Below are 24,884 nucleotides of genomic sequence, written 5' to 3'. Positions count from 1 at the left end.
GTTTCAATAAAATTAAGCACAACTCGTTTATTAACAATGAAACTTTATTAATAAAAAAATATTTGCTTAAATATAAAACGTTTAATGTATTATGATCAAGTAGACGTTTTCCCATATCTCTCTAGGAACCAATCCAGCAATATAGGATCATCTTCATGTGAGTAATTTGAGACATGAACATTGTGTTCTGGACGCCATTCAAATAGTAAACTGATCAACGGTAAAGACTGTATGTTGTGTAAACCCTCTGAACCATGCTTCCTCTCAATTTCTCTTGCAAGACATCGCTTCACAAAAGTAAAAAAGTCATCCAAGAAATTAAAGCAAACATTTGGATCCCAAAAATTCTAGAACGAATAATGTAAAAATTAATTATCAGTTAAATTATACAAGTCTTAATAATATTATGTGTTAAATTTTATTGTCAACTATCTTGATAATATTATATGTGTGATTAATTTATAAATACAATCTTAGTTATACTTATTTAAAAAAATTTAACACACCTTTGAAATGTTCGGCAAATCATTAACTCTATATGTTTTTAATTGTTCAACAATACCAGAATCATCTCTAAAACCGCACAAAATTGTTTCAACACCTGTTAGAAACGATTGGCACCACCATCTAATTGTTTTCAACTTCCTGAAAATGTTATGATTATATAACATGACCAAAAAACAATAAATACAGAAAATTTTCTTAAATTGAAATATACTTGAAATTTAATTCTTGTTTTGAAAACTCGATATGTCTACTTGTTTTCAGCTCTACAAAGTTCTTTGTAGACAAATACTTAAGAACCTCTTGTGGATCTTTGCTGCTTGGAGGTAAGCTCACATGTGATTGATCACATCTTATGCCATCCATTTCGGCACCATAGACAATTTTATGCCTATTTAGATTTGTTGTAAAAACCAGTGAGAACTCTTCTGTTTCATCAACGGGCACGCTTGGATCGGGTGGTTTGTCAGGTTTATCTGTGCAAAATAATAAGTTTTAATGACCTTATACACATAAACTTACACCTACATCTGATTGATTAAACTTAGAATTCACCATAGGTTTATAATTTTTTTTTTTTGGTACATCCAATCACAAACCACATCACTTAAACATCGTGTAATCTTTGTTAGACTCATTAAATCAATATTTGCAAGTAATTATTAAGTTGTTCTATAAAAGCATAGTAACATGTTTTTGCCTAGAGCAGTAATGGTTATTTGATTTTCTTTTTTCGCGACCAGATAACCTAGTTTTCACTTCATATAAAATTCTTTGATCTCATTTTACAACATCTTCAGAAAATATGATTATAAGAATTTATTTCTGACCCAAGGTACCCAAAATTTAAGGGACATTAAATCTTCTCAACTTATCTCAATTATGATGAGCAATGTAAGGCAAACTTTATACATATATAACTAGAATATAAAAGTAAACAGAGCAGACTCACCAGATTGAATATACTGTTCAAATTTAAAACCCCAGGATGTGAAGCAACCATTAGCCATTGCAATTTTTTTCTTTAAATTTTCTTCGTATACCTTGCACATAAATAAATATTACCTTTGTACAATATTACAGCTATTGTCCAAGGTTCTCGTTGTTCATATGGAGTACATGCGATACAAGTCAGTAAGCCGCGGTAGCAAAAGAATTGAGCACTCTCCAAATGGTTGTGTACAGGCAAATTGAGCAGTCTCTCATTTTCTAACAAAAATTTTAATAATTCTGTTAGTTTAACGTCTAAATCAGGTGGCTTACGTTTAGCTTGTCTTATTCCCAAGTTTAAATCATAATTAACATTCTTTTCTTCAATACTTTGTACATACTTAAGATTTTCCAAACCAATATAACCTATAATCTTGGGCTTTCCAAAATTTGGGAATGGTCTACGATATACACTACGATATGTTACTAATTCTGCCATTATAATCCAAAATTCAAATGAAATGAATAAAATCTGAAATCATAAATGCATACGAAGCATATTTGTACAATTTCTATGTGTTGTTCTATAAATATTTATATATTAAATAAACCTTTGTTTTTAACGACAATTGACAATAAGTAATGACATATCCATAATCCAAATATGAAATAACTCCCAACTTAACATCAAAACAATAAAAAATACTTAACCGCAGATTATTATATGATACAAGGTAAAGCCCAAGGTATAATCTACATTTAAACTTAAAAGACTTGATATATTGACATAATACTTCTTTCTTTTATATTAACATAAAATTTCTTGTATTTAGAAAATAATTTAATTTAAAAGAAATAACAAAAAGAATTTCTTGCGCTATATATATATATATATATATATATATATATATATAAATTAGAAAGTATTAATACTAAACAACTTTATATTTTTATTTACGCTTTAAGTCTATAATTGTGTTGAAAAAATATGTAGTTTGGTATTTACCTAGAATATTTACATTTACCCGAAAGATTTGATTACTTTTTCATGTTAGCTATTAAATATGTAAGTAATAAGCATAATTTGAGTTTGAATCTGACTGCGACTATAGAAATGTCAATTAGTGAAGCAATTCAGGAGCGTAAGACGGGAATGTCACTCCCGAACGTTGGGCTTTCAAATTCAAAATGTTGAAAAACAAGTTTTGTATGTCGTTGCATCGATAATATTTATTATTTATATCAATAGTACTTAAGCCTCAACTATGGAAGCTAATAATCGCTTCCATAAATGCAGACTATGTTTAAAGATCGGTGATTTCTGTTCAATATTCGAAAAAGATGACACGATTAAATTATCGGAAATGGTTATGTCTTTTGCCAATGTCCAAGTGAGTGTTTTATTACATTATTCATCATAGCGTACTATAGTAATTAGCATTATATATGGTTGTTAACTTTATCGTATACAATTTTGAAAAGATTGTGTATTGATTTTAAGATAAGACATTTCATTAAATTATTCAGCTTATTTAAACATCAATAATAGTGTATGAATGTTATTAGTAATTTAAAGTTAATCTGCTGTTGATAAATTCATAAAAGTTGAAACCTGAAACCATTTACCATGAGATAATTTAGTCCCGATATATTGTAATATTTTTTTTATATTAATATAAATCGTTTTAATTTTATTTAAGTTTCAGTTCAAAGCTAAATATAGGTTAAAAGCTAACACTAACATCATACAAATTCCGAATGATTTACATTTTTAGATCCACGAAGGAGATGGTTTATCAGATCGTGTATGTACAGCTTGCATGGAGAATTTAAGTACTGCCTATTTATTTAAACAGCAGTGTGAGAGAATTGATGCATTGATGAGAAAATTTCCAGGTAGGTCAATTAATTTATTAATTTTAAGTTGTCTTCATGACCAATATTATATAATGAGATATTTAAATCTTAGGCATATATTTTACAGATGCCCAGATTGATAAATCAGAAATCACAAATTACAATGATGTATACAAACAGGAATTTACAATGCACACACAATATATTAATGAAGAAAACGATGAAAATTCAGTCAAAGCGACACATGATTCAAGCCATGACTCTAGACTCAGCCCTTGTTTTGAGACAAGTGATGAAACTGACAGCGATATAGATTCAGTTAAATGTGTTTATTGCAGTCAGTCTTACAACTACGGCGCCCATACATGTCATGTCACTTGCACAATTGAGCACAATGAACTTCAACAATCGAGCAGCAATGAAACACTTGTAGCCACTGATTTAACACCAACCAAATCAAAAATGCCCGCCATAGACCTGCAAAACGTCAGTGTCTCGTGTGTATTGTGCGATGAAAAATTTCAAAGATATGATTCTTATGTCGTACATTTAAATAAATGCACCACTAATGTTAAACTTCACCATTTCGTGTGTCCCGTCTGTCATGATATGTTTAATGAGAAATTTATGTATCTAGAGCATCTGAAAGTAGATCATTTCAAAGAAGATGAGTCAATGTTAAGTGATCCTGGTGTTGACTGTGTTGATTTTTCACCGATTGTCGTTAAGACAAGGAAACCGATGGCTGTTAGACGACAGATTGGTTGGTCTGTTGAGGACATATACCAAGAGATAGATTGTCATAAAATAGAACCGAAACCAAGTCCAGCGGCCAGTCCATTGAAGAATTTCTTTTCTAAGTTGGGGAACGAGTGAGTTATATGGAATGTTGCATGACTTCAGTCAACATGCTCAAATCTGCTTCATGGGAATGCTCTAACATACTGCTTAAGTAATTATTTACTATATATATATTCATATCGGATTTTTAAAAAGTCTCTTATTAACAACTTAACTAGTATTGGGGTTACTATTTTTAAATACTCTTTATTTTTTTATTATAAATTTCATTAAATATTTCTATTTAGGTCTTTCAGCAGTAAGCAAAGTACACCTAAGAAGGTCAGCTTTCGTAAGTTTATTGAAAATGGTAAAGCAAAGACCTCTGTATATCTACCATTTAAGAAATACATTCAGAATTATAAACTTAAAAAGAAGATGTCAAACTACAGCCCTATAAATTCCAAGCAACAAATTACTAGCACAATACAAGCTACTATTCCAGAATATGTTTCAGGTGAAAAAATGTTTTGTTTTTAAATTTTTAATTAGTAATAAAGAGAAAGAAAAGTTGATAGTTGTTAATAGTAATTCTCAAGTGTCAAAATAAAAGGTCCCGCTAACCGGATCTATCTCATTCTCTTTAATTGAGAGATCTAATAAATGCTGTGTAATATAAGTATAATAGTTTCTAATATAAATAAAGTATTTTGCTTATTTAAAAACAGTATTAAGTGATACTTTTAGACCACACAGGTTGTAATATAATTGCTCAAACTGATTGCAGACAGTGATTATGGCTCACCAAGCGGAACATCGGAGGATTCCTGGAAGATGAAACAAACTTTGATATGTGCATGTGACAAGAAAATATTCATGCTCTCTGAACACATCCATGTGAGATCAATATATATAAACAATATTTCATATTATTATACATACACTTCATTAGTTAAAATTACATACTTCTAAAATGAACTGTTGTGTATATGCATATATATGTATATATGATTATTATGGTGTGAAGAAGTATCTATATTAAGAATATAAAGTTAATTCTTCCAAAAAATATATCCTATTACATAATTGGTTAAATTTTTCTTGGCAGGATCGTGACAGAATAGTTGCAATGATAAATGAGCTGGGTGGAGTGGTTGCCGAGAATACTAAAATGGAGATGTTGGCAACACATTTTATTTCAGTGTTGCCAAATGATACATTCACTGGCATGATGGTTTGTTCCTTGGCCACAGGAAAATGGCTACTGCACATCAGCTTCATCTATGATAGTTTTAGATGCAAGAAGTTTTTACAAGTAAGATTTATTATATGACATTGATCTTGTTGTGGTCCTGTCTTGTGATATGACCAAAATTGCAGTACATACACTAAAATCTAAACAGAAGCCTTGACATTCTCATTACATCAATAAGGGTGATTTTTCTGTTTATAATAAAAAATAAATATTATAAATCTGATAGAATATTATGAAGTCAGCTTATAAGAAGTCCTCACTAAAGCTAACACTATTAAAACTGTTAAGTATACTTAGAATAAGTTTCATCGTCAGTACCTACTGTTTACTGTTTCTTATTAAATAATCGACATTAATTCTATAGAAGTAAATATTAATGAATCAAAACCGATCAACGCTTGGTATATAGCACCAACTTTACACTTGTCTCAAAACATTTGGATGCCAATTGCTAATTTTTATTATTTTATAGGAAAATATGTATGAATGGATGAGACATCCCAAAATATTAGAAATTGACAATACCAGCATAGAAATTGCGAAATCAGCTGTTTTCTGGCAAATGGAACTACAAAACAAGAAATCTAAATATCCATTTGAAGGGAAACAGATTGTTCTCATCATGAAGAAGAAGTATAGACAGTACTATCACATGATATTCAAGAGTCTCAAAGCGAAACCAGTCACTTATGATCCAAGGTATGAAACTGATATATAAGTTTATTTTAAAAATATATACATGAGTATTTATTAATTTTATATGTATTCCAGAACACCTGGAAGTTGCTGTTCTGCTGATTATTGCTTTGTCGACATGAAAATCATTGAAAGAGTCAAATTACGTTTTTTCTTTCATCACAATGTCCCAGTATTCCCCTACCAGTATATTCTGGTATATCTACTCAAGAGAGGAAAAGTGGACGATGAACACAAATATTTACTTCAAGACTGTAGTAAAATAAAAAACGAAGATTTTTTCTTCAACAATACTTATTAGATTATATTTGATGATAAAAAAAATATTTTGTTAAGTAAATAATTTTATTCATATAAATGGAAGGTTAGTTTTGTTTCTATCTTATAATTGTTATATGGTGTATACTTAAATAAAAAAATGTATGTATATTTACAAATAAAAATATCTATTAAAATAAATAACTTTTATTCATTCTGGTTTTGACTATTTGGGGTTTACGAAACATTTCCATGTTATTTGATCGGTAGGATTATTACTTTTTGACTTTACCTGCAATTTAATATCTCAGTTTTGTATTATATATTGAAATTCGTAAATGTAAATAAGATAAGTATTGGTAGTATTCAGTTGAGATAGCATCAAATAACCTTAGTATATAAAGTCCAAACTGCGATAGTAATTATAGTTGCGCCTACCATGCCCCAGATTTGGTCGGCGCTTGGGAATACGTTGGCGTCGATTTGAGATATTTTTTCGTTGTCTTTACAACCACAGAAAGATAAAACGCAAAAAAACATGCTGTCTTAATAGAAACTATCAAATTTGATAACTTCGTGGCCTTATTATTATTGGCAAGACAATGATGTACATTAATAAATATTTTTTTAGTATTTATTGAACATTATTAATGCGATAAATTTTTCATCGTTACTTTATTCATAGACAGTTTTTGCTCGCTCTATAAAAATATAGACAATATATTTTTCAATATAAAATATATTTTTAAAATATACATGATTTTCAATGTAGAAAATAATCAGTTATCTGTGGGACATGACAAGGAAATGAAGATAATAAGATATCAACATAATTCTAGCCGACTCATCAAAGTTAGCCCCGCAAAATGCCTTTTTCTTGATTGTTCGCTGTTGAAAATTTTTGGTTCTTTATTTATTTATAAAAAAAAAAAATTAAAACTCTACCTACAAGTTCGCCCCCTGTTGCAATTATTAATAGTTTGTATATTTGGCGTTTTTTCTACTTCCAAATTTCCGATTTTTTGTTGAATTAATGATTTTAATAAGCGGTATATATCTAAATCTATATGCTATAATATGGCCACTGCATATGTAAACTAAATCAATAATGTATTAAGCGAAGATCATTTTGATGCTCGTATTTGACACAGTATAATCTTAGTAATGTAAATGTGAGAAAAACTGATAATTTTCATCAAGAATCATGGTAAAACAATAACAAATTAGATGAGTTTAGATATTTTATGATGATTTCGACAATATATTGATAAATATATAATGCTAACGCAAACGTTTTACTGTTCCAGTGGCAACTGATTCAGTTCAGTTGAACTGGCAACAGAAGGCATTCTGATATGCTTAATAAATATATAGGTAATTATACCGAGTGTCATATTGTGTCATATTATGGCACACGTAACACAAGTGCGCTTGGAACCAGGATGTACTCGAATTAAATTAAAATCAAGAAGATAAGACATTCAACAGCTGAGTGCGAATGAACATAAAGAAAACTCATGGCGGTCGTTGGCAATATGAAAAAAGAAAATATGTATTAATTAAGGAAAACTACTAGTTTTTTATTTGGAACCTATCTATTAATTGATTATAATTAATTAAACGAAAATTGGTTTATATTTAATTTAAATTGATAAAATTATCTCGTTTGAATTCTATACACACCGCTTCAAATTTTTCACATTTTTCCATTATTACCGACTCTTATCATGCTGCTGTTCTCCTTCTCTATTAGATCTTATCTTGGTCTCCACCTTAGATCATGTCGAAAAACATGGTTTGTGTCCCGCCTTAGTTTTTTCTTACCATGATCTTCTTTATTTTTTATATAACACATCCTAAGTTCAGATCTAAGACTCTTTACCAACGCAACTTTGTTGGGTTGGATCTAACACAGTTACGGACTGAGGCCTCAAATATTAATTGGCTTGAAGTGACGAGTCAAGAAACCATTGACGATCAAGTTGCGGTCTGCAATTCCCTTCTGATACAACTTTATGATTTTCATGCACCAGTTCGTTCAGTCCGCATGAATCACCTTCCGGCACTATGGTTAACTGACGTAATTAAGAAGCTATAAATTAGTAAGATTATAACTAAAGCAAGATACGAAAACAACCCCTGTGATATTAACAGGAATGTTTATGTCAGTATTCGAAATCGCTGCAAAAGGTTATGTTGAAATAATCAACGACGTCACATTTATAATTATGTTGTTGAAGAAAAAGATACATCTAGGGTATGGAAGTTCCTCAAATCCCTTGGAGTTCGACGTAGTAAAACATGTAATAACGATGTTTCCAATACTGACTTTAGTAATCTTAATCAAGACTTCTCTTCTTCTGCTTCAATTGATAACGCTATGAAGTCACGACTTGTAACTCATTTAACGGCCTCATACAATTCCAATTCTCCGCTTCCATTTTTACGTCAATTTTCTGAATGTGATGTTGAGAAAAATATTTTATCTATAGGCTCCGATGTAATAGGTTCTGATGTCAATATGCGAAAAATTATCCTACCAATTCTGGATTTCCTACTCCCTACTATCACTTCTTTATTTAATAAGTCAATATTTACGTGTCAATTTAATACCTGCTGGAAAGAAGCCTTCATTGGTCCACTCCCAAAAAAAACCCCAGTTATTCTGTTGATTTCCGGCCAATATCCATTCTTTCTTTCCTATCAACAATCCTCGAGTTTCTCCTTCACTCCCGTCACTTCCTTTCGAAGCAAAAACTATTAACTAATTTCCAATCCGGCTTCAAATCTGGTCACAGTACGACGACTGCTCTGATTAAAATTTGTGAAGATATCAGGTCAGGCATGGAGAAGCTACAAGTTACGGTTTTAACATTGCTTAATTTTAGCAACGCCGTTAATACCGTGAACTTCGATATCTTGCTTGCAATATTGTATTCTCTCAACATATCTCCGTCAGTCATTAACTGTTTTCACAATTACTTACATGGGGGCCGGCAACGTGTCCGCTTGGATGTCATGTATCCAAACTGGAATTATGTCAATGAGCTGGTGTGCCGCAAGGTGGCATGTTTTCTCTTCTGTTATTTTCAGTGTTTATCAACACAGCTTGCTCAAATATTACTTCTTTCTACTACCTGTATGCTAACGATCTCCAGATATATCGGCAATCAAATATCACTGATCTTACCAATACCATTTGGTCAATGAAGACCTGGTACGTATTTCTGAATGGAGTAATTATTTCGGCCTTAAAATCAATCTGAACAAGACCCAAGTAATTCTGCTTGGTAGCTCTTAACTTATACCACGGCTGTCTGAAATTGTACTAACTCCCGTAGTTGTTGATGGCACTATTATTCCCTTTTGCAAAAAAATAAACAGCGTTGTAGTAATTTTTAATGAAACTTTGTCCTGTGGTCTTAAACTTGAAATTTGAGTAGGATGATATATGCGTCTGTGGGTTCCTCAAGAAGACTACGGAATTTTCTCCCAATCTCTACCAAAATTGTCTTAGCTCAATCTTTTTTTCTTTCTATTTTAGACTACACAGACACTTGCTACCCGGACATTAAAGACAAACATTAATGAAACTAGAATCGCCTTCAAAATGTTCGCAATAGATTTATTTACGGACTTCAGAAAGATGACCATATCTAATTTTTGCAGAAAATTAAAGTTGTTTCCTATCCGTTTCCGTAGGTAGACTCACATCATCTCCCTTCTTTACTGTATTCTCTCCAACCCTTCAACTCCATACTATTTAAAAGAACGGTTCTAGTTTCTTCGTGATTCTCACAGTCGTTATCTTCGCTCTAAACAAAAGTTCACTCTAAAAGTTCTCTCTCACTCTTCTTACTCTAACACGAATTCATTTACTGTCACTGCTTTACGACTTTGCAATGAACTTCCATTACATATTAGACGTGCGAAATCAGAAAAGTCATTTAAGCGTTGGGTAAGGAATCACTACCTCAATCTGTGTTAATATGTGATGTGTAAAATTAAAATTATTATATATATATATATATATGATATGCTTGTATTATTTTAGATTATTTAGTACAAGATCTAGTGTGTAATATTTATATGTTTCATATTTAAGCCGTTACTTGTTAACTATTTTATTTGTGTTATTTTTACGTTCATCAAATACCTAATATGTATATTTGACTTCGCTTGTTATCGATTTTTTATTTTTTGGTGTCGGGTTGGAAAATCCTCATGGAGCCCCGCCGCCCCCGGGGAAGGGCGAAGGGGACTGTCAGACTCTTACTGACTAAAAAACAGCCCGTGTTCCTCATGTACCCGTGTATCAGAGGGGCAGGTATCGCCTAAGCATTCGTCGATACCCCCCGACATATATTGACCCACCAGATGGTCAGGCGGGCCCCGTCACCCGGCTACAAGATTCAACTAGAACACACGCTGCTATCTCGAAGCCTGCAGCTATTTTCCGACTACAAGAAGCTCCGAATCTGCCGTCCACAGGCTGCGCCCTACGGTGGCCGGAATTCGGCCACCCTATAGCGCATAGTGCGTCTGCTGCGGGAGGGGAGAGAGGAGGCAGCCTCTCTCTCCCTTTCCGGCACCTCTTTTGCGAATATCACAGCCTCGCAAAAGGTGGCGACGGCACACCGCGCTGACTCGCTCCCTACCATGGCACACTCAACCACCGGAAGCGAGAGGTGTACCGCAGCACCTTCTGTGGCGACCAAGTCAAGGTGCTGCCCGGCCCAAATGGGCACTCCGCCAACATATACAGCACCGTATCGTTGCAGCACTCACCACAATGATGGCACTAGGACGTCTGCTCCCGGCCTATGCGACATAGGTACGAAGTGGGTTGCGCTAAGCGCGTCTGTTACTCCGCCACTAAGACTTGGCGGAGCTCCGCCCTGGGTATTTCAATCTGTCCAGGCATTAGGTCTTCGCCTCACTCGACCGCCTCCGAGCGTCACCAATATAGCGACGCGAGGAGCTTTGCTTCGAGCTCCCAGAAGGAAGATCCGGCTAGAATGGTTGCCGCCTCAAAGGAGGTCGTACGGTACATTCTTATGATTCTAATCGCCTTCTCGTTAGCAATAGAGCCGCCAAGATTGGACATTTTTATCTATTACAATTCTAATAGTTGTTAATTTGAGGTTGTACAATCAAGAGTATATTATTATTATTATTTAAAAAAAATATTTTTAACTCGGTTGCAGGGTGCAATAATAAAATTAATGCAGCATTCATAAGATAGAAAAAGAACAAAATATATATATATAGTTATTATTTCTTTAATATATTTATTCTTTATGACAACACTAAATTGTCAAAGCGGGGCTTACCCTTATTCCGTAGATTGTATTATCATTTATATTTTCCATACCTCATTACGTTGAGCTGACACAAACTGTTAAGTGTTAGTTTTACTGTGCACTACTAAAATCTAAGATGAATGTTTTAAGCGTTGAATAATAAAGCGCTTAGTGAGTTTTTCGAAATATTTGATATCTATAACAATTTAAACGCAACATGGGAGGCTGCTGTTCATCAGAGGTAATGGAATCTTCTTAATTTTTAATATTATGAAAAATTACAAAACTTTTTATCAATAAGTCGTTTTAATAGTTATTCACATTTCGTTTGATGTACAATAGATATCACGTAATAAACATCTCTCTCAAGAGCTCCCTACGATGTGTTAGATGTGATTCTAAGTTTACAAGGGATTCGCATTTCGTAAACAATAAATGTAATCTGTAACTTATAATACGAAAATCGTAGCCAAGGTCGCACCATCGTTAATACATAGATATATATAATACATTTACTAGTGCACCTAAGTACTTATACTGTGGTGTTAATTATTTTTAAATGTGACATTATTCCCTAATCCCTGATATTAATTAAAGTTTTTTCTGTATAGGTCTGTTTTTATTAAAGTTAAATGTAAAACATAACGGTTAATTTGGACAAAACTTAGTATTTAATGGTTTTCAGTAGTCTTCAAATGATACATCGCTTTTTTAGGATATACAATCTTGATAAAACCTTTTAAGAACACAACTCTGATACCATTTTGATAATCTCTTCTATGATTTAAGTGTGATTTCAAGTATTTTTACATCACATCATAAACCACTTATATTCTCGATTCTTTTTCTAGGCATGTAAACTTTTCTATCATTGTCCATCAGTGGTTCGTTTACTGTTGTCTATTTTAAAAGATTGATTTATAAAAGATAAATATTTTGTACTAGAGATTTAATTAAAGATGTGGTCAGACTGTTTCAATGAATTTGATTTGAAAGTTCCTTGATAAATTAAATATCTACTAAATACCATTTAATTAGGTAGATTCCTGGCGTGAGCAGTTAATATTAGATTTACACTTTATATTTATCGTGGCTATTAATATAGTTAGGTAATCAATTATAATTGTAATCTCTATTACATGAATGTTTTTTTATATTTTTGTTTCTTAAGATTTAGAGTATCATATAATAAGTTTTACGACGACATTTGTGTGGAAAGTCTTTATATATGGGTTTCAATTTTAACGAATTTCGCCATATACTAATACTGAAACTTCATGAGTTATATTTTCGTATTTTATTTCGGGTGGGATCAATATCTTTACCTTCCTATATTTTAGCTTAGAACAAATAATGAAATTATGAGGTCTTTGTAATTTGCATTATACAGCAAGGCTTTGTCGAATGAGCACACTCCTATAGCAACAGCCTTAAGATTTTTTCAAACTATTATAATAAGAAAGGTTTATTTTTTATCCTCTACTTGCATGTCTCTAAATATAGTCATTAAGGTGCATGCATTTGTTAATAGGATTCTTCAAGAAGGGAACATACAGCGTACACGCGTCATGTAATAATACCTGCAGCAGAACCAATACCCAGGCAACCACAATCAATACCAATACAAAGGAGTGCTCAATTAATACCAACACCAAGGCAACCTCAATTAATACAAACATCATGGCGGCAACCTCAATTAATACAAACATCATGGCGGCAACCTCAATTAATACAAACACCATGGCGACAACCTCAACCAAGACCAAAACCTGAAATAGAAGAGCCACAATTTGGGGAATTTCGATGTAAACTTTGTGGTCGTTCTTGGAAAAGCCTTCGCTGTTGGCCAAATAAGTACCAAATGTGCAAAAAGTGCAAGAAGCCAGTTTTACCGACCAGTTGTGTAAGCAGTAATGCACTGTTAAATCACATTAATATTTTCCTTATTTCTTTTTAATAATAGTCTTGCTGTTACAGAGAAAAATACATCCTTCCGACTATACTTCTACTCAAGATGATTCAAAGGAGCATGAAAGGGACCTTTGTCAAATGTGCAAACAATTGGGCTATTCTTGCAAGAATTTTCGTCGTACAAAAAGGATTTTATAAATATAAAACATGCTAACACTGTTGTTATGATATCAAAAATTTTTGTAAGTGTTTATTCTGCAACCATTTTTTTATTGAACAGATTGTTTATCATGTCGATAACTATAGCATGTTTGAATTTGTTATGCAAGCGTTGGAATATATCCTTGTCTATTGTTTCATTTTTCTCAGCAATGTAACTGAATAGCGGTAACATTACATTTTTCACTTCTTCCACATAATATTCCTCAAGATAATTATCTATTATTGCAAATTTGTTCACAACAAAACTGATGTCGTTATCCTTCAATGGTAATGTAAAGAATCTATACTGAAAATTACAATTGTTTTGATTAATACACATATTAATATTATATAAGATCAGAAATATTTAAAATTATATAAGTTTTCTTGAAAATTTGCTGTACATATTATACTAATTAAGTGTTAATGCTTTTATATTAATTTGATATCTTAAAAATGAACTATTTCATAGTCTTATTACTATTATTTTACTAATATCATTATTGTGATCAAAAATATTTTTAATTGAATTTAAATATACATACCCGTATAACTGCAACATAATTCTTAATGCAATACAGTAGACATGCTCTTGATTTATCCGTATGATTTAATTTTTCTGCCGTACAAATTAAAATGAGAGCTTTATGAAATATGTCTAAAATATTCTTGTAACCAAACACTAATAAGCTGTCCCAAATTTGATACCACTCTTGAAGAATTGTGGAACTTATGATCTGAAAGAATATATGTAAAAATTTTTTTTTTTACTTTTATGCATAGAACTGCTCTATATAGTTTTAAGGCTATATTTTTTGTTAACCAATAAAAGGTATAAAATTTTTTGGATAACATTGTACATAATTAATTATATTGAGTTTTACCTGAGATAACCACACCACTAAATGCTCCAAGTCCATATCCTTGTGTATGTGGATGCCACTTATAACTTCAACAAATGTATTACCTGGTGGATTCCATAACAACCTGAAGTAATACATGTTTAAAGGCTTTATATTTCTCAATTTACTTTTTAACCATACAGATTCATTTTCTGTAATAAAAAAAATACTATTTGTGATATGAAATGACCATTGATAAAGTGTAAATTATTTATCTTCACCTGGGATGTCTGATTCGTAGGTATTTAGCAATGAGGTTTGTAATTGTATGACAAGATCTAAAGTAGGGGGTGCTATAGATGTGAACGTATTTATTTTCCATCTAACCGAATCGAGTACTTGTGCGAGCATAGCTAGAGTGGGGGCTCTGTACTGTACCAACTCATTTAAGGAATAAGCTCCCTGTAGCAGTTTGCATTGTACACATATTTGCTCGATATTGTTCTTTAGAAGAGCAGTGTGTAAATTTGGCATAATAACCAACAGAAGAAGTTTTGGTCCAGGAATACTGTTGTTTTTTATGCAGGTTAAAAAATGAATAAAATTGTTAGTTTTTACTTCAGAATCTAAACAAGATATTATTTCGTTTATTGTTGATATTATAGAGGATTCCGTTTCCTCACTGTAATAGTGCTTGGAGAATCTGTCCAAGCTTTTCATAACCTTATTCATTATATCTGCCTGATGGCTATTTTCACTTGCAAGGGAGAATATTTTGTGATATACCTTTTTAGGATTTTGTAGTAGCAAGGACAAGATAACTGAGAAATCTTCATCAGAACTAATGATAAGTTTATTGAAAATCTCAGTTCCCATACTGTCATACTCCATAGTTTCCAACGAATTATTAAATGTTTCATTGCTGAAATGATTTTCTACAATGTCATATTTTATATTTCTATCACATTTTTGAAATAGTTTTATACATAGTAACTTAAGGAATTCATCAGTATCTCTGCGATCTTGAATGAACTTATTGAAAAGTTTGAATAACTTATAACACTCTTCTTCATTCAGTTCTTCTAAATGATTTGACAACTGTTCAATCAGTAGTTGTTCCTCACACAAGTTATCTCTATATAATAAAGCTTTTATCCACTGAGAACTATCATCAGCCTTATTTATGTTTTCAATTATAATATTAACATCGGTTTTATTTATAATATCTTCAAGATTCACAGGTTTTGTAGAGATTTGCTGCAACATACTGAGCACCGGATGTTCTGAAATACTATTTATTTTGCTCAGAGTTTCTGTTACCTTATAACACAGTTCTCCAATTTTTTGTTGCATGCTTTTATCATCTTCTTCATATTCTGTCCACGCACAGAAGATATCGACACTTACATCCATAACCAGTGTCTGACAGACATCCAAAAAGTCTAAGTGACTTTTGTCTAGGTATGTTATGAGAATGCTATGATTGCAACTGCTCAGTTTTACAACATCTCTTTTATCTTTTAAAATTTCTTCTTTGAAAGTTAACTCATATATGTCTTGGAAATCTGCAGATTTCCTTTTTTGTTCAGTGGTGAAGTAAGAGAAAATATCTAGTGCCAATAAAAGTATTGAATGAAGACGGTCTCCAATAAACTTATATTCAGCTTCTCTACTTAGCCTACTTAACTTATCACTGTTGGGAAGATTTACCCAAAGCTGTATACATTTCTGAAAGTAATTAAAAGCTTCCTTTATTTCATTATCTTGAATATTAAAAAATGCCTGTCTTGCTAAAAGCCGATAGCAAGCGGCAGTTAATATTTTTAATTTGGACAAACATTCAGTTGGTTCAAAATATTTGAAGTTCTCTATAAAGGCCGCGGCTACCTCTAAACCTAAGTAAGGGGAAGAATAAACTATGATTTCATATATGAAATTTTCCATATTCAGTTTCCATAAAATTTCACACATTAGGCATCTTTTTATTGTCGGAATTGTCCAAATAACAAAATCGATACCGTCTAAGTCAACCATTTCTTCTAATATACAGAGATCTGAATTTAAAACAATATAAAAGGCAAATTTCCGTAATATTTGCACATGTTCCTCATTAATTATATTTCCCACTATGTAATTCTCTTTGACTAGAAACTTACGAATACACTCAATGATGTATTCTATTTTCTTCTCATTGCCTGAAATAATTGTTTTTATGTTATTCATCTAGTCAGTGAGATGAAATACAAGTATGATATTGTTTATCAAAATGTATTTACCTCCCTTCGCAGCTAACTTGGAAAAAGAATGGACACTATCAGCAGATATGAATACACCTTGCAAAGTCGAAAGAGCTGGAGTAAATTCCATTGTGTTAAATAAATATTTACAAACAATCTTCAACTTTAGAAACTGCCGGTTTAAAATAATACCTTCAGATTTAATGTATGTATTGAAGTTAAAATTGTATGACATAAGCACGGCTGGACATTGACATTTACATATACAACACCTAATTTAACGAAACTTGAATGGAAATGAAAGTAAATGATTTTTTAAATATTTTAAGTATAATAATAGTTTTAAATAAAAAATAATAAAAACAGTAAAATTCTGATGTAAGCCTTTTCAATTATAATTTACATAAAAACTAATTTTTAACTCCACATTATGTTTTAAGAGGAAGCTTCATTCCCTTCATCCAGAACACCATAAATAACTATTCAATGGATTAAAATTAAGTCAACATGACGGTTAGGCTTGAGCTCTGATGAATTCCCGAACATTTGTTTCCAACCAAGATTCGATAGATCTAATTTATGACAAGGGCAACAAGTCCTGCTGAACGCACCAAGATTTGTTTATTGAACACGGTGTTGATTAAATGGCTTAACTACCTTGATCAGAATGGTATCTCGATAAACATTTTCCGATGTTGACTAATTCGGAAGCTTCTTTCTCAGTTGTTAGATCTTTCAGCATAAATACGAAAATTTTGTTTGTTAATACATTATTCAATTGTAAAAATGTTCTCATGCCTAAAAACAAACACAAACAAACACGTTACAAACAGAAGATTTTTCATTGTACCTATCAACTGCTCGATACTAACGTAAAGAGTTGACTTATACCAAGCGAATTAAGGAGTTCATCGTTTTTTGTTACTATTCCTACGTAAATAATACTATCGTAGCGATTCGGTTTTCTTTACCGCCCCAAACGATTTTAAATATGAAAACACGAAAACACAATAAATTTTTTATTAAAATCCCAGACCTTGAATCCAGAATTAATATTTTGTTTATTTTTTATTGCATTTATGGCCATATTAAGTGTATTAGATGGTGGAAGTAGATATTGGTCGTTATTTAGATAAGATTTGCGCAAACACTGGATTTTTAAGGAAGTTTCAGTCTTAGAAAAAAAAATTGCTTAATTTTAATGGGTTAAGACTAGACTAGACTCTATTTCTTTCAATTTTATTTGAGTAACTTTCTCTACGATACTTATATAACATATATTTGCTTATTGATATAGAGAATAACTAATAAGAAAAGAAAATAAAAGCGAATATATCTAGATAAACAATTAAGTTATATTTATAACTGCTGCTGCCATAGGTAATTTGTAAAAATAACATAGGACTTATATAGACCATGATCAAAATGGCGAACGGTTAGAAGGGAAATTCGGCCTGTTGTCTAGAATAGATTGAAACTAGTGACGTGCTGCATATATGATTCTATATCCTTAGTCGATCATTTTTTCGCAGGTTTTTCTTATCCAAAACGTCGAAGGGTTAATTACCACTATAAGACTTCACTCGGTGAAACAGATTGAAAAAGTGTTTGTCAGCGATTTACCGATCATATGTAATTTTTACATGTTTTAATGATATATCACGGCACATTTAAACCTACTGTTACGAGCTAGGGTTTGATAAACAATATAAACACGGTTTAATAGCAAGCACAAATATTCAATTTATTATAATCGCAGGTAATATCGTTTCTATGTCGCTTCTATAAGACAGACTCAAAACCGAACCTATACACAATCCGATTACTAGAACATTCGAAAACATTCTCACTTATATTTCTACTTTTTTATAAACATTAACAAAAGGAAAGTTGTAGTAACCGTTTAGTTAATAGTTCGTCCACTCGTCACGAGATGGCGCTGCCATCCAATGTCGAGAACATTCTACAGTATTCGCTAACCCGATCTTTAAGCCGGCGCGACACTATGAATATATTGATTCTTAAATATTCTGAGAAAATGGAGCCAATTTTGCCATTTTATGGTGTAGTTTATTTTTGATAGCTATATAATTTTTAATTCATTTAGATTTAAGACAAACTTGTATTTATTGGTGATGTTACAACAAATAAAAAGAGTGTGTAATGGTTATTTTTTAATTTATTTAATGTATTGAGATTCTTTTTAGCACTAGGAAATCTGGGATCGATTTTTAAAGCCGTTTTGTACATTGCTTCTGCTAACTCATACTTCTTCCAACGATGGTAGAGTACTCCTGGAAAATATGATATTAAATTAAAATATTGGACATTTCATTGAAGCCTATGATTTTTTATATCGTGACTATGAGTTACAAAATGCGTATATAGAACTTTGATTCACAGAGTATAGAAAAAACATATCGAATATTTGAATATAAAAAAAAAACGTAAAGCTATAACAGAGATGGTGTGTATGTATATATATATATATATATATATATATATATATATATATATATATATATATATATATCTATATATTCTGTTAAAACTAAAGTTTAACTGTTAAGAAATTGTCACAATAAATATTTCAGCAATACTGAACTCCAACTAATCGTCTTTATAGTTTTAATAAACAAAAAAAAAAATTAAAAAGTTTTTGCTGATTTCAAAGTGAATTTTTGTTATCAAATATTCTTTACCTATAAGTTATATTCTAATAGTCTTTTTGGCAAAAAGAACGACAGAAAATTTAGCTTACCTAATATTAAAATGTGAAACAAAAACTTCTACTAATTTCCCAAAAAAATTGGCGTCTGTCAAAAATTATACGCCTAAGATGGGTATAAAGTTATTTTTTATAATATAAAATGTATTAGAAATAAGAAAAATTTTTGAACTTTAAACTAGTTTTTGGCGGCAACTCCGTCCGTGTGAATATCAGAGTTGCGATAACAGAGAAATGTATGAAGTGTGTTAAAATACTACATATAGTAAATTTATAAAATACGTTGCAGCTGTCTTATTTTAAATAACCTAGATGTCGACTGCAGCACCATCTGCCGAGTTAATTTGTGAATCAAAACTACCCGAGGCGCTACCCGAAGGCATACAAAATAAAATCATTCAAATTGGCCCAGTCATTTAGGAGGAGTTCAGTGACATACACACGTACACTAGAATTATATATATACATATGTATAAAGATAAACATAGCACACACCACGACTTTTACACACACATATACATCAATACGTCAAGATTCATCAATGTGTGTAATGTCACTAAATGTCAAACGTAATGACAGTTGTATTCTGCTATTGACCTTCCTAGTCGTTCCTATAATCAATTGATTATAGCCGAGTATCGACTGTTTCAAAACCAAAATTATTGTTAGTTGAAGTCAGAACCGCTCACCTAGATTCGCAAAGTGAATAGCTTGTACTCTGTCACCGAACAAATTGATGGCTTTCTTGAAGTAATTTTCCGCTTCAACATAGTTGTCTATTTTGCCGTAAATATTTGCTATGGCGAAATTAATTGACGGCATCTCGGGCACGTCCGAGAGGGCTTGTGGTATTATCCGTAACGCTCTGTTAGTTTGCCCTGAAATTTAATTTAATCAATATCACGTGAATTTGGTATTAAATATTATTGCCATATAAAATAATTCTATTACCCGTGTTATCTAAAAGGGCAAGTAAATTTGTCCAAGCAGATACATGTTTGGGATTCAAATTGATTGCTTTGTGCCAACTTTCTATTGCCTCGTTTGTTTTGTTCATTTCTAAGTACTGAAAAAATTTTCACATGTTACTGAATTATTTATATAAAAACATACAAAATTTATTTTAAAATATTTTTTTGTATGACAACCAGTGATAACCGCGACTTAGTCTGCGTTGTTTGTTATATTACCAATTTTCCCTATGTGCATAAAGCGTAACATTATTGATCATGTAGTATTCATAAAAGTAGATGCTTCTCAAAACTTTAATAACTTTATACGAAATGAAGATGTCAATTTAAATTTTACACATATGATTGTATAAATCTATAATAATTACCAAGTTTCCCAAATTGTAGTAGCAGTCTGGATATTTTTTGCGATATTTCAAAGCAGTTTTGTAGGCGTTGTCAGATTCCTCATATCGCTTGGTGTTAGCCAACACTATGCCGAGGTTCATCCAGGCTGCTGGGAATTCTTGTCTGAAATTATTAATTAGTTTATTAACAAAATAACAAATTATCTGATCAATATATTAGCATGGATAATTTATTCACAAAATTGGAATGAATAAAATATTTGGGTCTATTTTATAGTTCTGGTAGTAATCCTGATGAAGCCTCAGAAACCCGAACACGAGATGTGACACATCTGATGTGCAAATTGTTGCTGCAAAGTAACCGAAACGTCGGGAGTATGTAGTTTAAAATAAAATTAAAAAAAAAAAACGCGTAGTAATCCGAAAATATTTGTTTCATTTACATAGAAATTAAAGTCTATATTTTTTTATTATAATATAATGTTTTAGAACTTTCTTATAAAATAAGTTGTAATATTTTATTTAAAAAAAAATATATATATATGTTGGTCATGATCTAAATGTATATATATATTACAACCAACAAATTCAAGACGAGGCTATCAATTATAATCAAAGATATGTTTACTCACTTATAGTGTAAAGCATTCTTAAGATATAGTTCGGCTTCAGTATATTGATTTTGATTTTTCAATAAATTTGCCAAATTATTCATCGCTTGGTAATACTCGGGATACAGTCTGGAAGTTATGTAAAATTATTTACTCTCAACGTGCATTTTCATTCTTTTAGAAATTAATATAACGACCTGATATTTATTATACAAATAAGAAAAAAAAAATCTAACATAAATGAATATAGTATTATTTGAACGTATTGATAATCATTTAATGCATAAACAAGTTTAGTAATTCAGTGTGAAGGGATGTTTTGAAACAAAAGTTAACTGACTACAATAATAATTATAACTAAATTATTATTGTAAATATTTTTGGGAACCGAATTAACTGACACAGTTGTTCAAACTCACGTACGATTTTCATAAGGAGAAATTATTAATTACATTTCTATGTCTGATCACGTGATCAGACGTATTCGATTTTTTTGACAAGTGACGTATGAAGTGTCCTCAAATTTTTGGCGGTTTTATTTAGCATTAAAAGTTTGGTTGTGATTTTAATTTAAAATAAATTAAAATAAACACGTGTTGTATTTTGTATTGGACAATTTTAAATATATTGTGTATAGTTTTAAATATAATTCTATGTTATTTATTAAGAATTACCTTATTGCTTCTTTATATTCTGCCAGAGCCCAGCTGTTATTTTGTTTGGCATCAGCTACTTTAGCTACATTGTAATGTACCTTTGCATTCAATGGGCACACATTAAGTGCATTCGTGAACAAATCATATTCACTCCTCCAATCAAATGATCTATTCCAACTTTTCAATAAATAAATTAATATCATGGCGTAAAAACCGCAAATAACCACCTACAATTATGTATATACATTATTTAAAAATATATATATATATTGTGAGTCAAGTCCAACGAAACAAGATAATTTTTGCAAATAAACTATTATAATAACTATAGATTACTCTGTGATATATGAAAGTCTCTATAAAATTTATGATTTTTTTAATAAAATTTTTTCACATTAAGACAAATATAATAAATGTAAGTGCCTTACTGACCTTTCTATTGATCTTTCTAACTATTTTATTAGCTCCAATTGCTATCAAAAAACAATAGCCAATAGATGGTATGTATAATATTCTTTCAGCTATAACAAAGCCAACTGGATACACTATATTTGAAGCTGGCAGAAATGGTAGTGATATAAGAACTACTGACATGATTAATAATCTGAAATAATTAGTACAAAAATTACGTCACACATCTAATACATTGACAGAGAGATTATAATAGTATACAGAAGGAAATGGTCCTTAGAAAACAAAAATGACTAAATTAAAATTTGTCCTAATACAAAACATACATATATAAAAAATATTCAGATTATTTTGAATGTACCTCGCCTGTGGAAATGAATGAATTCCGTTGGTAATAACAAATTTAACAAATAATACTGCATATATATATAAAATCACTGGCAGCAGTATTCTAAAATCTAGAACACTATTTATAAGTGGAACGCATCCCATCGACCAGTCGTAGCACAACCATTGCGGCCAAACGAGTAGCGTGAAATTTAAGAAATATATATAATTATATGTAGCTACCTGAAATTATACAGAAAAAAATACAGACAACCTATAAAGGTTATACATATATTTTAATTCAAATAATATGATTGTATATTCTTTTTTCTTGTTTACCTTTGTGATTATACTGTCCGAAAATGCAGCTGGGTTATCTGTCGGTTTAAATTCTGGCGTATTTCTGCCCATTATTATCCATCTCATGTAAAGCAAAATGATTGCGGAGGCAACAACACAAATTATTCTACAAGCACATTTGATATTAATGTGTATATTTTTGAAACATGTGTAATCACTTAATTTCTTTTTATTGTCTCTCTTATTTATGTTGCACAATAAATCATATATGCAAGAAACACCCTGAAAAATATTTGTTTTTCTAGCCTGTATTAAGTTTATTCAATACTGAATGTGAAGATAATAATGATTACTTACCAGAACAGTTATACCATTTTCCTTAAAGAACATAGAAGCACTTGCTATTATTAAACTTAAAAATAAATAAATATAACTGTCAGTCTTTATAGATTTATCGTAGATTAGGAATGATAGAAGGAATGTTAATGCAGACAACAAGTCCGCTCGTCCCACAATTCCACAAACTGCTTCCACATGAATAGGATGCACTCCGAACATCAAAGTGGCTATTACAGGCACATTAAGTGTACTTGACATAACATATTTTCCTTTAAACCTTTCCCATAGGCAACTATATGTTCTCCACACTAATAAACAGCAAGCAACATGACATAAAAGATTGGTGATTTTAAATTGTGTTGCAGTTAAATTCTTGTTGCTTAAAAAATAATTCAGTCTGTAAATAAAATTTTAGTTAACAAATATTGAAAGTTATTTTAAAACTGTATAAGAGAAATGTTTTAAAGTATCCAATTTAAATTACCTGTAAGTGAGTATAGTTAAAGGCCGGTAAGATTTATGACTAAGATTACTCCTGATATTTGTTCCCCAAAAATCATTAAAGAAGGGTTGTAGCCATGAATCAGAGCTGATATCTTTATTTTTAACAATAGCTTCGGAGTCATCGAAAACAAAGTCACCTTGTAAACTAAACATAAAAGGTATACTTGATACGAACGTGATGCAAAGAATTTCTTGAACCATAATGAAATAAAATGATATCGAACTTTAGAACTATATATTTGGAGAAACTACGATTTAAAAAAACTCATTCTTTACTTGTTGACACAAATATTTAATAGTATTATTCTTTATTATTTACTTTTAGTTATTAACATAATTGTTATCCTAAAATAAGTCAAAATTCAAATAAGACTTATTGTCAAAATTTAACATCTGATTCTGACATGCGTAGTGCATTGAGTTTCATTCTATCAGAAGAAGGTAATTATTTTTTAAGCTGTTGCTTCATTCGCAAGAAGTTAGTTATAAAGGAAGTGAAAAAAGTTAATATGAACAAATGTTACAGTAGATCATAGCATAACCATAAATAATTCATTTGAATTTTTTGTTATTTTTAACTTATTATATTATGTACATAGGATTGAAATTGACTGATTAAAAAGACACATCTCTTCCTTTTATTTAAGCTATGGTTTCATTAATGAATGAATTTGTTTTTGTAGAATGTTTTGAAAATATTACCGATTTTATTCATTGTAAAATAAATTTGAATATAATTTTAAATACTGTGTGGAGAATTATGAAAAGTTTGTCTAATGGAATAATCTAATGGCTTTATTTAAGACTCCAGAAAATTAAGTTACCAGTCGATTTAGAGGAGACGAAATGAAGAAACTTCAGATATCACATGATTTTAAACTCAAACTCAAAATTATTTTACAGGTAAAAGAGGATG

At 30.9% G+C, this 24,884-nt stretch overlaps 5 protein-coding genes and 1 long non-coding RNA gene across 13 annotated transcripts; 2 read left to right on the top strand and 4 right to left on the bottom strand.

Annotated features, from left to right (window-relative positions):
- Positions 1-23: 23 nt before the first annotated feature.
- Positions 24-2,039, bottom strand: LOC116766248 (decapping and exoribonuclease protein-like). The gene is given in 5 exon segments (XM_032656048.2): positions 24-347; positions 507-645; positions 719-980; positions 1,457-1,540; positions 1,543-2,039. Coding segments are annotated over 5 exon segments (1,128 nt in total). The 5' UTR covers positions 1,934-2,039; the 3' UTR covers positions 24-95.
- Positions 2,040-2,457: 418 nt separating this feature from the next.
- On the top strand, positions 2,458-6,468 carry LOC116766235 (uncharacterized). 5 transcript variants are annotated; one of them, XM_061526991.1, is made up of 8 exons: positions 2,458-2,825; positions 3,210-3,330; positions 3,404-4,163; positions 4,380-4,588; positions 4,859-4,968; positions 5,180-5,386; positions 5,799-6,025; positions 6,098-6,468. In XM_061526991.1, the coding sequence occupies exons 1-8, from the start codon at positions 2,700-2,702 to the stop codon at positions 6,321-6,323; spliced, it is 1,986 nt and encodes a 661-aa protein (XP_061382975.1). In that variant the 5' UTR covers positions 2,458-2,699; the 3' UTR covers positions 6,324-6,468. The 5 variants fall into 5 exon arrangements, with proteins under 5 accessions (XP_061382975.1, XP_032511917.1, XP_061382977.1 ...); XM_032656026.2 differs by having other exon boundaries at positions 2,462-2,825; positions 3,419-4,163; positions 6,098-6,464; XM_061526993.1 differs by lacking the exon at positions 2,458-2,825 and adding an exon at positions 2,908-2,984 and having other exon boundaries at positions 6,098-6,467.
- Positions 6,469-6,471: 3 nt separating this feature from the next.
- On the bottom strand, positions 6,472-6,967 carry LOC116766255 (uncharacterized). The gene is made up of 2 exons (XR_004353235.1): positions 6,671-6,967; positions 6,472-6,572 (listed from the first exon to the last, which is right to left on the bottom strand). It is a non-coding gene; the product is annotated as an uncharacterized LOC116766255 (long non-coding RNA).
- A 4,673-nt stretch (positions 6,968-11,640) lies between these two features.
- Positions 11,641-14,547, top strand: LOC133320081 (protein ZAR1-like). The gene is made up of 3 exons (XM_061526890.1): positions 11,641-11,824; positions 13,115-13,486; positions 13,561-14,547. Exons 1-3 carry the CDS (start codon positions 11,801-11,803, stop codon positions 13,690-13,692), a joined length of 528 nt encoding a protein of 175 aa, XP_061382874.1. The 5' UTR covers positions 11,641-11,800; the 3' UTR covers positions 13,693-14,547.
- On the bottom strand, positions 13,706-17,027 carry LOC116766841 (uncharacterized). Of its 4 annotated transcripts, XM_061526889.1 has the most exons (6): positions 16,967-17,012; positions 16,814-16,888; positions 14,819-16,732; positions 14,580-14,749; positions 14,241-14,432; positions 13,706-14,002 (listed from the first exon to the last, which is right to left on the bottom strand). In XM_061526889.1, exons 1-6 carry the CDS (start codon positions 17,007-17,009, stop codon positions 13,745-13,747), a joined length of 2,652 nt encoding a protein of 883 aa, XP_061382873.1. In that variant the 5' UTR covers positions 17,010-17,012; the 3' UTR covers positions 13,706-13,744. The 4 variants fall into 4 exon arrangements, 3 of the variants coding, with proteins under 3 accessions (XP_061382873.1, XP_032512858.2, XP_032512864.2); XM_032656967.2 differs by having other exon boundaries at positions 16,814-17,022; XM_032656973.2 differs by having other exon boundaries at positions 13,857-13,997; positions 16,814-17,023.
- Positions 17,028-18,883: 1,856 nt separating this feature from the next.
- LOC116770411 (protein O-mannosyl-transferase TMTC4-like) lies at positions 18,884-24,336 on the bottom strand. Its single transcript, XM_032661875.2, has 11 exons — positions 23,949-24,336; positions 23,483-23,861; positions 23,165-23,407; positions 22,860-23,068; positions 22,520-22,691; positions 22,106-22,314; positions 21,453-21,560; positions 20,842-20,983; positions 20,454-20,568; positions 20,192-20,380; positions 18,884-19,068 (listed from the first exon to the last, which is right to left on the bottom strand). Exons 1-11 carry the CDS (start codon positions 24,167-24,169, stop codon positions 18,884-18,886), a joined length of 2,172 nt encoding a protein of 723 aa, XP_032517766.2. The 5' UTR covers positions 24,170-24,336.
- Positions 24,337-24,884: the final 548 nt, after the last annotated feature.

This window comes from Danaus plexippus (assembly GCF_018135715.1).
Source record: "Danaus plexippus chromosome 3 unlocalized genomic scaffold, MEX_DaPlex mxdp_30, whole genome shotgun sequence".
NCBI lineage: Eukaryota > Metazoa > Arthropoda > Insecta > Lepidoptera > Nymphalidae > Danaus > Danaus plexippus.
This window is presented reverse-complemented; position numbering and strand designations above follow the sequence as displayed.

Excerpts from the sequence above, each read along its gene's own strand:
- LOC116766235 (XM_061526991.1), top strand. The coding sequence starts at position 2,700 with ATGGAAGCTAATAATCGCTTCCATAAATGCAGACTATGTTTAAAGATC. Across the intron at positions 2,826-3,209 it reads TGTCTTTTGCCAATGTCCAA|ATCCACGAAGGAGATGGTTT; the intron begins GTGAGTGTTTTA and ends TTACATTTTTAG. Across the intron at positions 5,387-5,798 it reads GATGCAAGAAGTTTTTACAA|GAAAATATGTATGAATGGAT; the intron begins GTAAGATTTATT and ends ATTATTTTATAG.
- LOC133320081 (XM_061526890.1), top strand. The coding sequence starts at position 11,801 with ATGGGAGGCTGCTGTTCATCAGAG. Across the intron at positions 11,825-13,114 it reads GAGGCTGCTGTTCATCAGAG|GATTCTTCAAGAAGGGAACA; the intron begins GTAATGGAATCT and ends ATTTGTTAATAG. Across the intron at positions 13,487-13,560 it reads CAGTTTTACCGACCAGTTGT|AGAAAAATACATCCTTCCGA; the intron begins GTAAGCAGTAAT and ends TTGCTGTTACAG.
- LOC116766841 (XM_032656967.2), bottom strand. The coding sequence starts at position 17,009 with ATGTCATACAATTTTAACTTCAATACATACATTAAATCTGAAGGTATT. Across the intron at positions 16,733-16,813 it reads CAAGTTAGCTGCGAAGGGAG|GCAATGAGAAGAAAATAGAA; the intron begins GTAAATACATTT and ends CAATTATTTCAG. Across the intron at positions 14,750-14,818 it reads CTACGAATCAGACATCCCAG|AAAATGAATCTGTATGGTTA; the intron begins GTGAAGATAAAT and ends TTTTTATTACAG.
- LOC116770411 (XM_032661875.2), bottom strand. The coding sequence starts at position 24,169 with ATGGTTCAAGAAATTCTTTGCATCACGTTCGTATCAAGTATACCTTTT. Across the intron at positions 23,069-23,164 it reads CGGACAGTATAATCACAAAG|GTAGCTACATATAATTATAT; the intron begins GTAAACAAGAAA and ends GTATAATTTCAG. Across the intron at positions 20,381-20,453 it reads TGCCCTTTTAGATAACACGG|GGCAAACTAACAGAGCGTTA; the intron begins GTAATAGAATTA and ends ATTAAATTTCAG.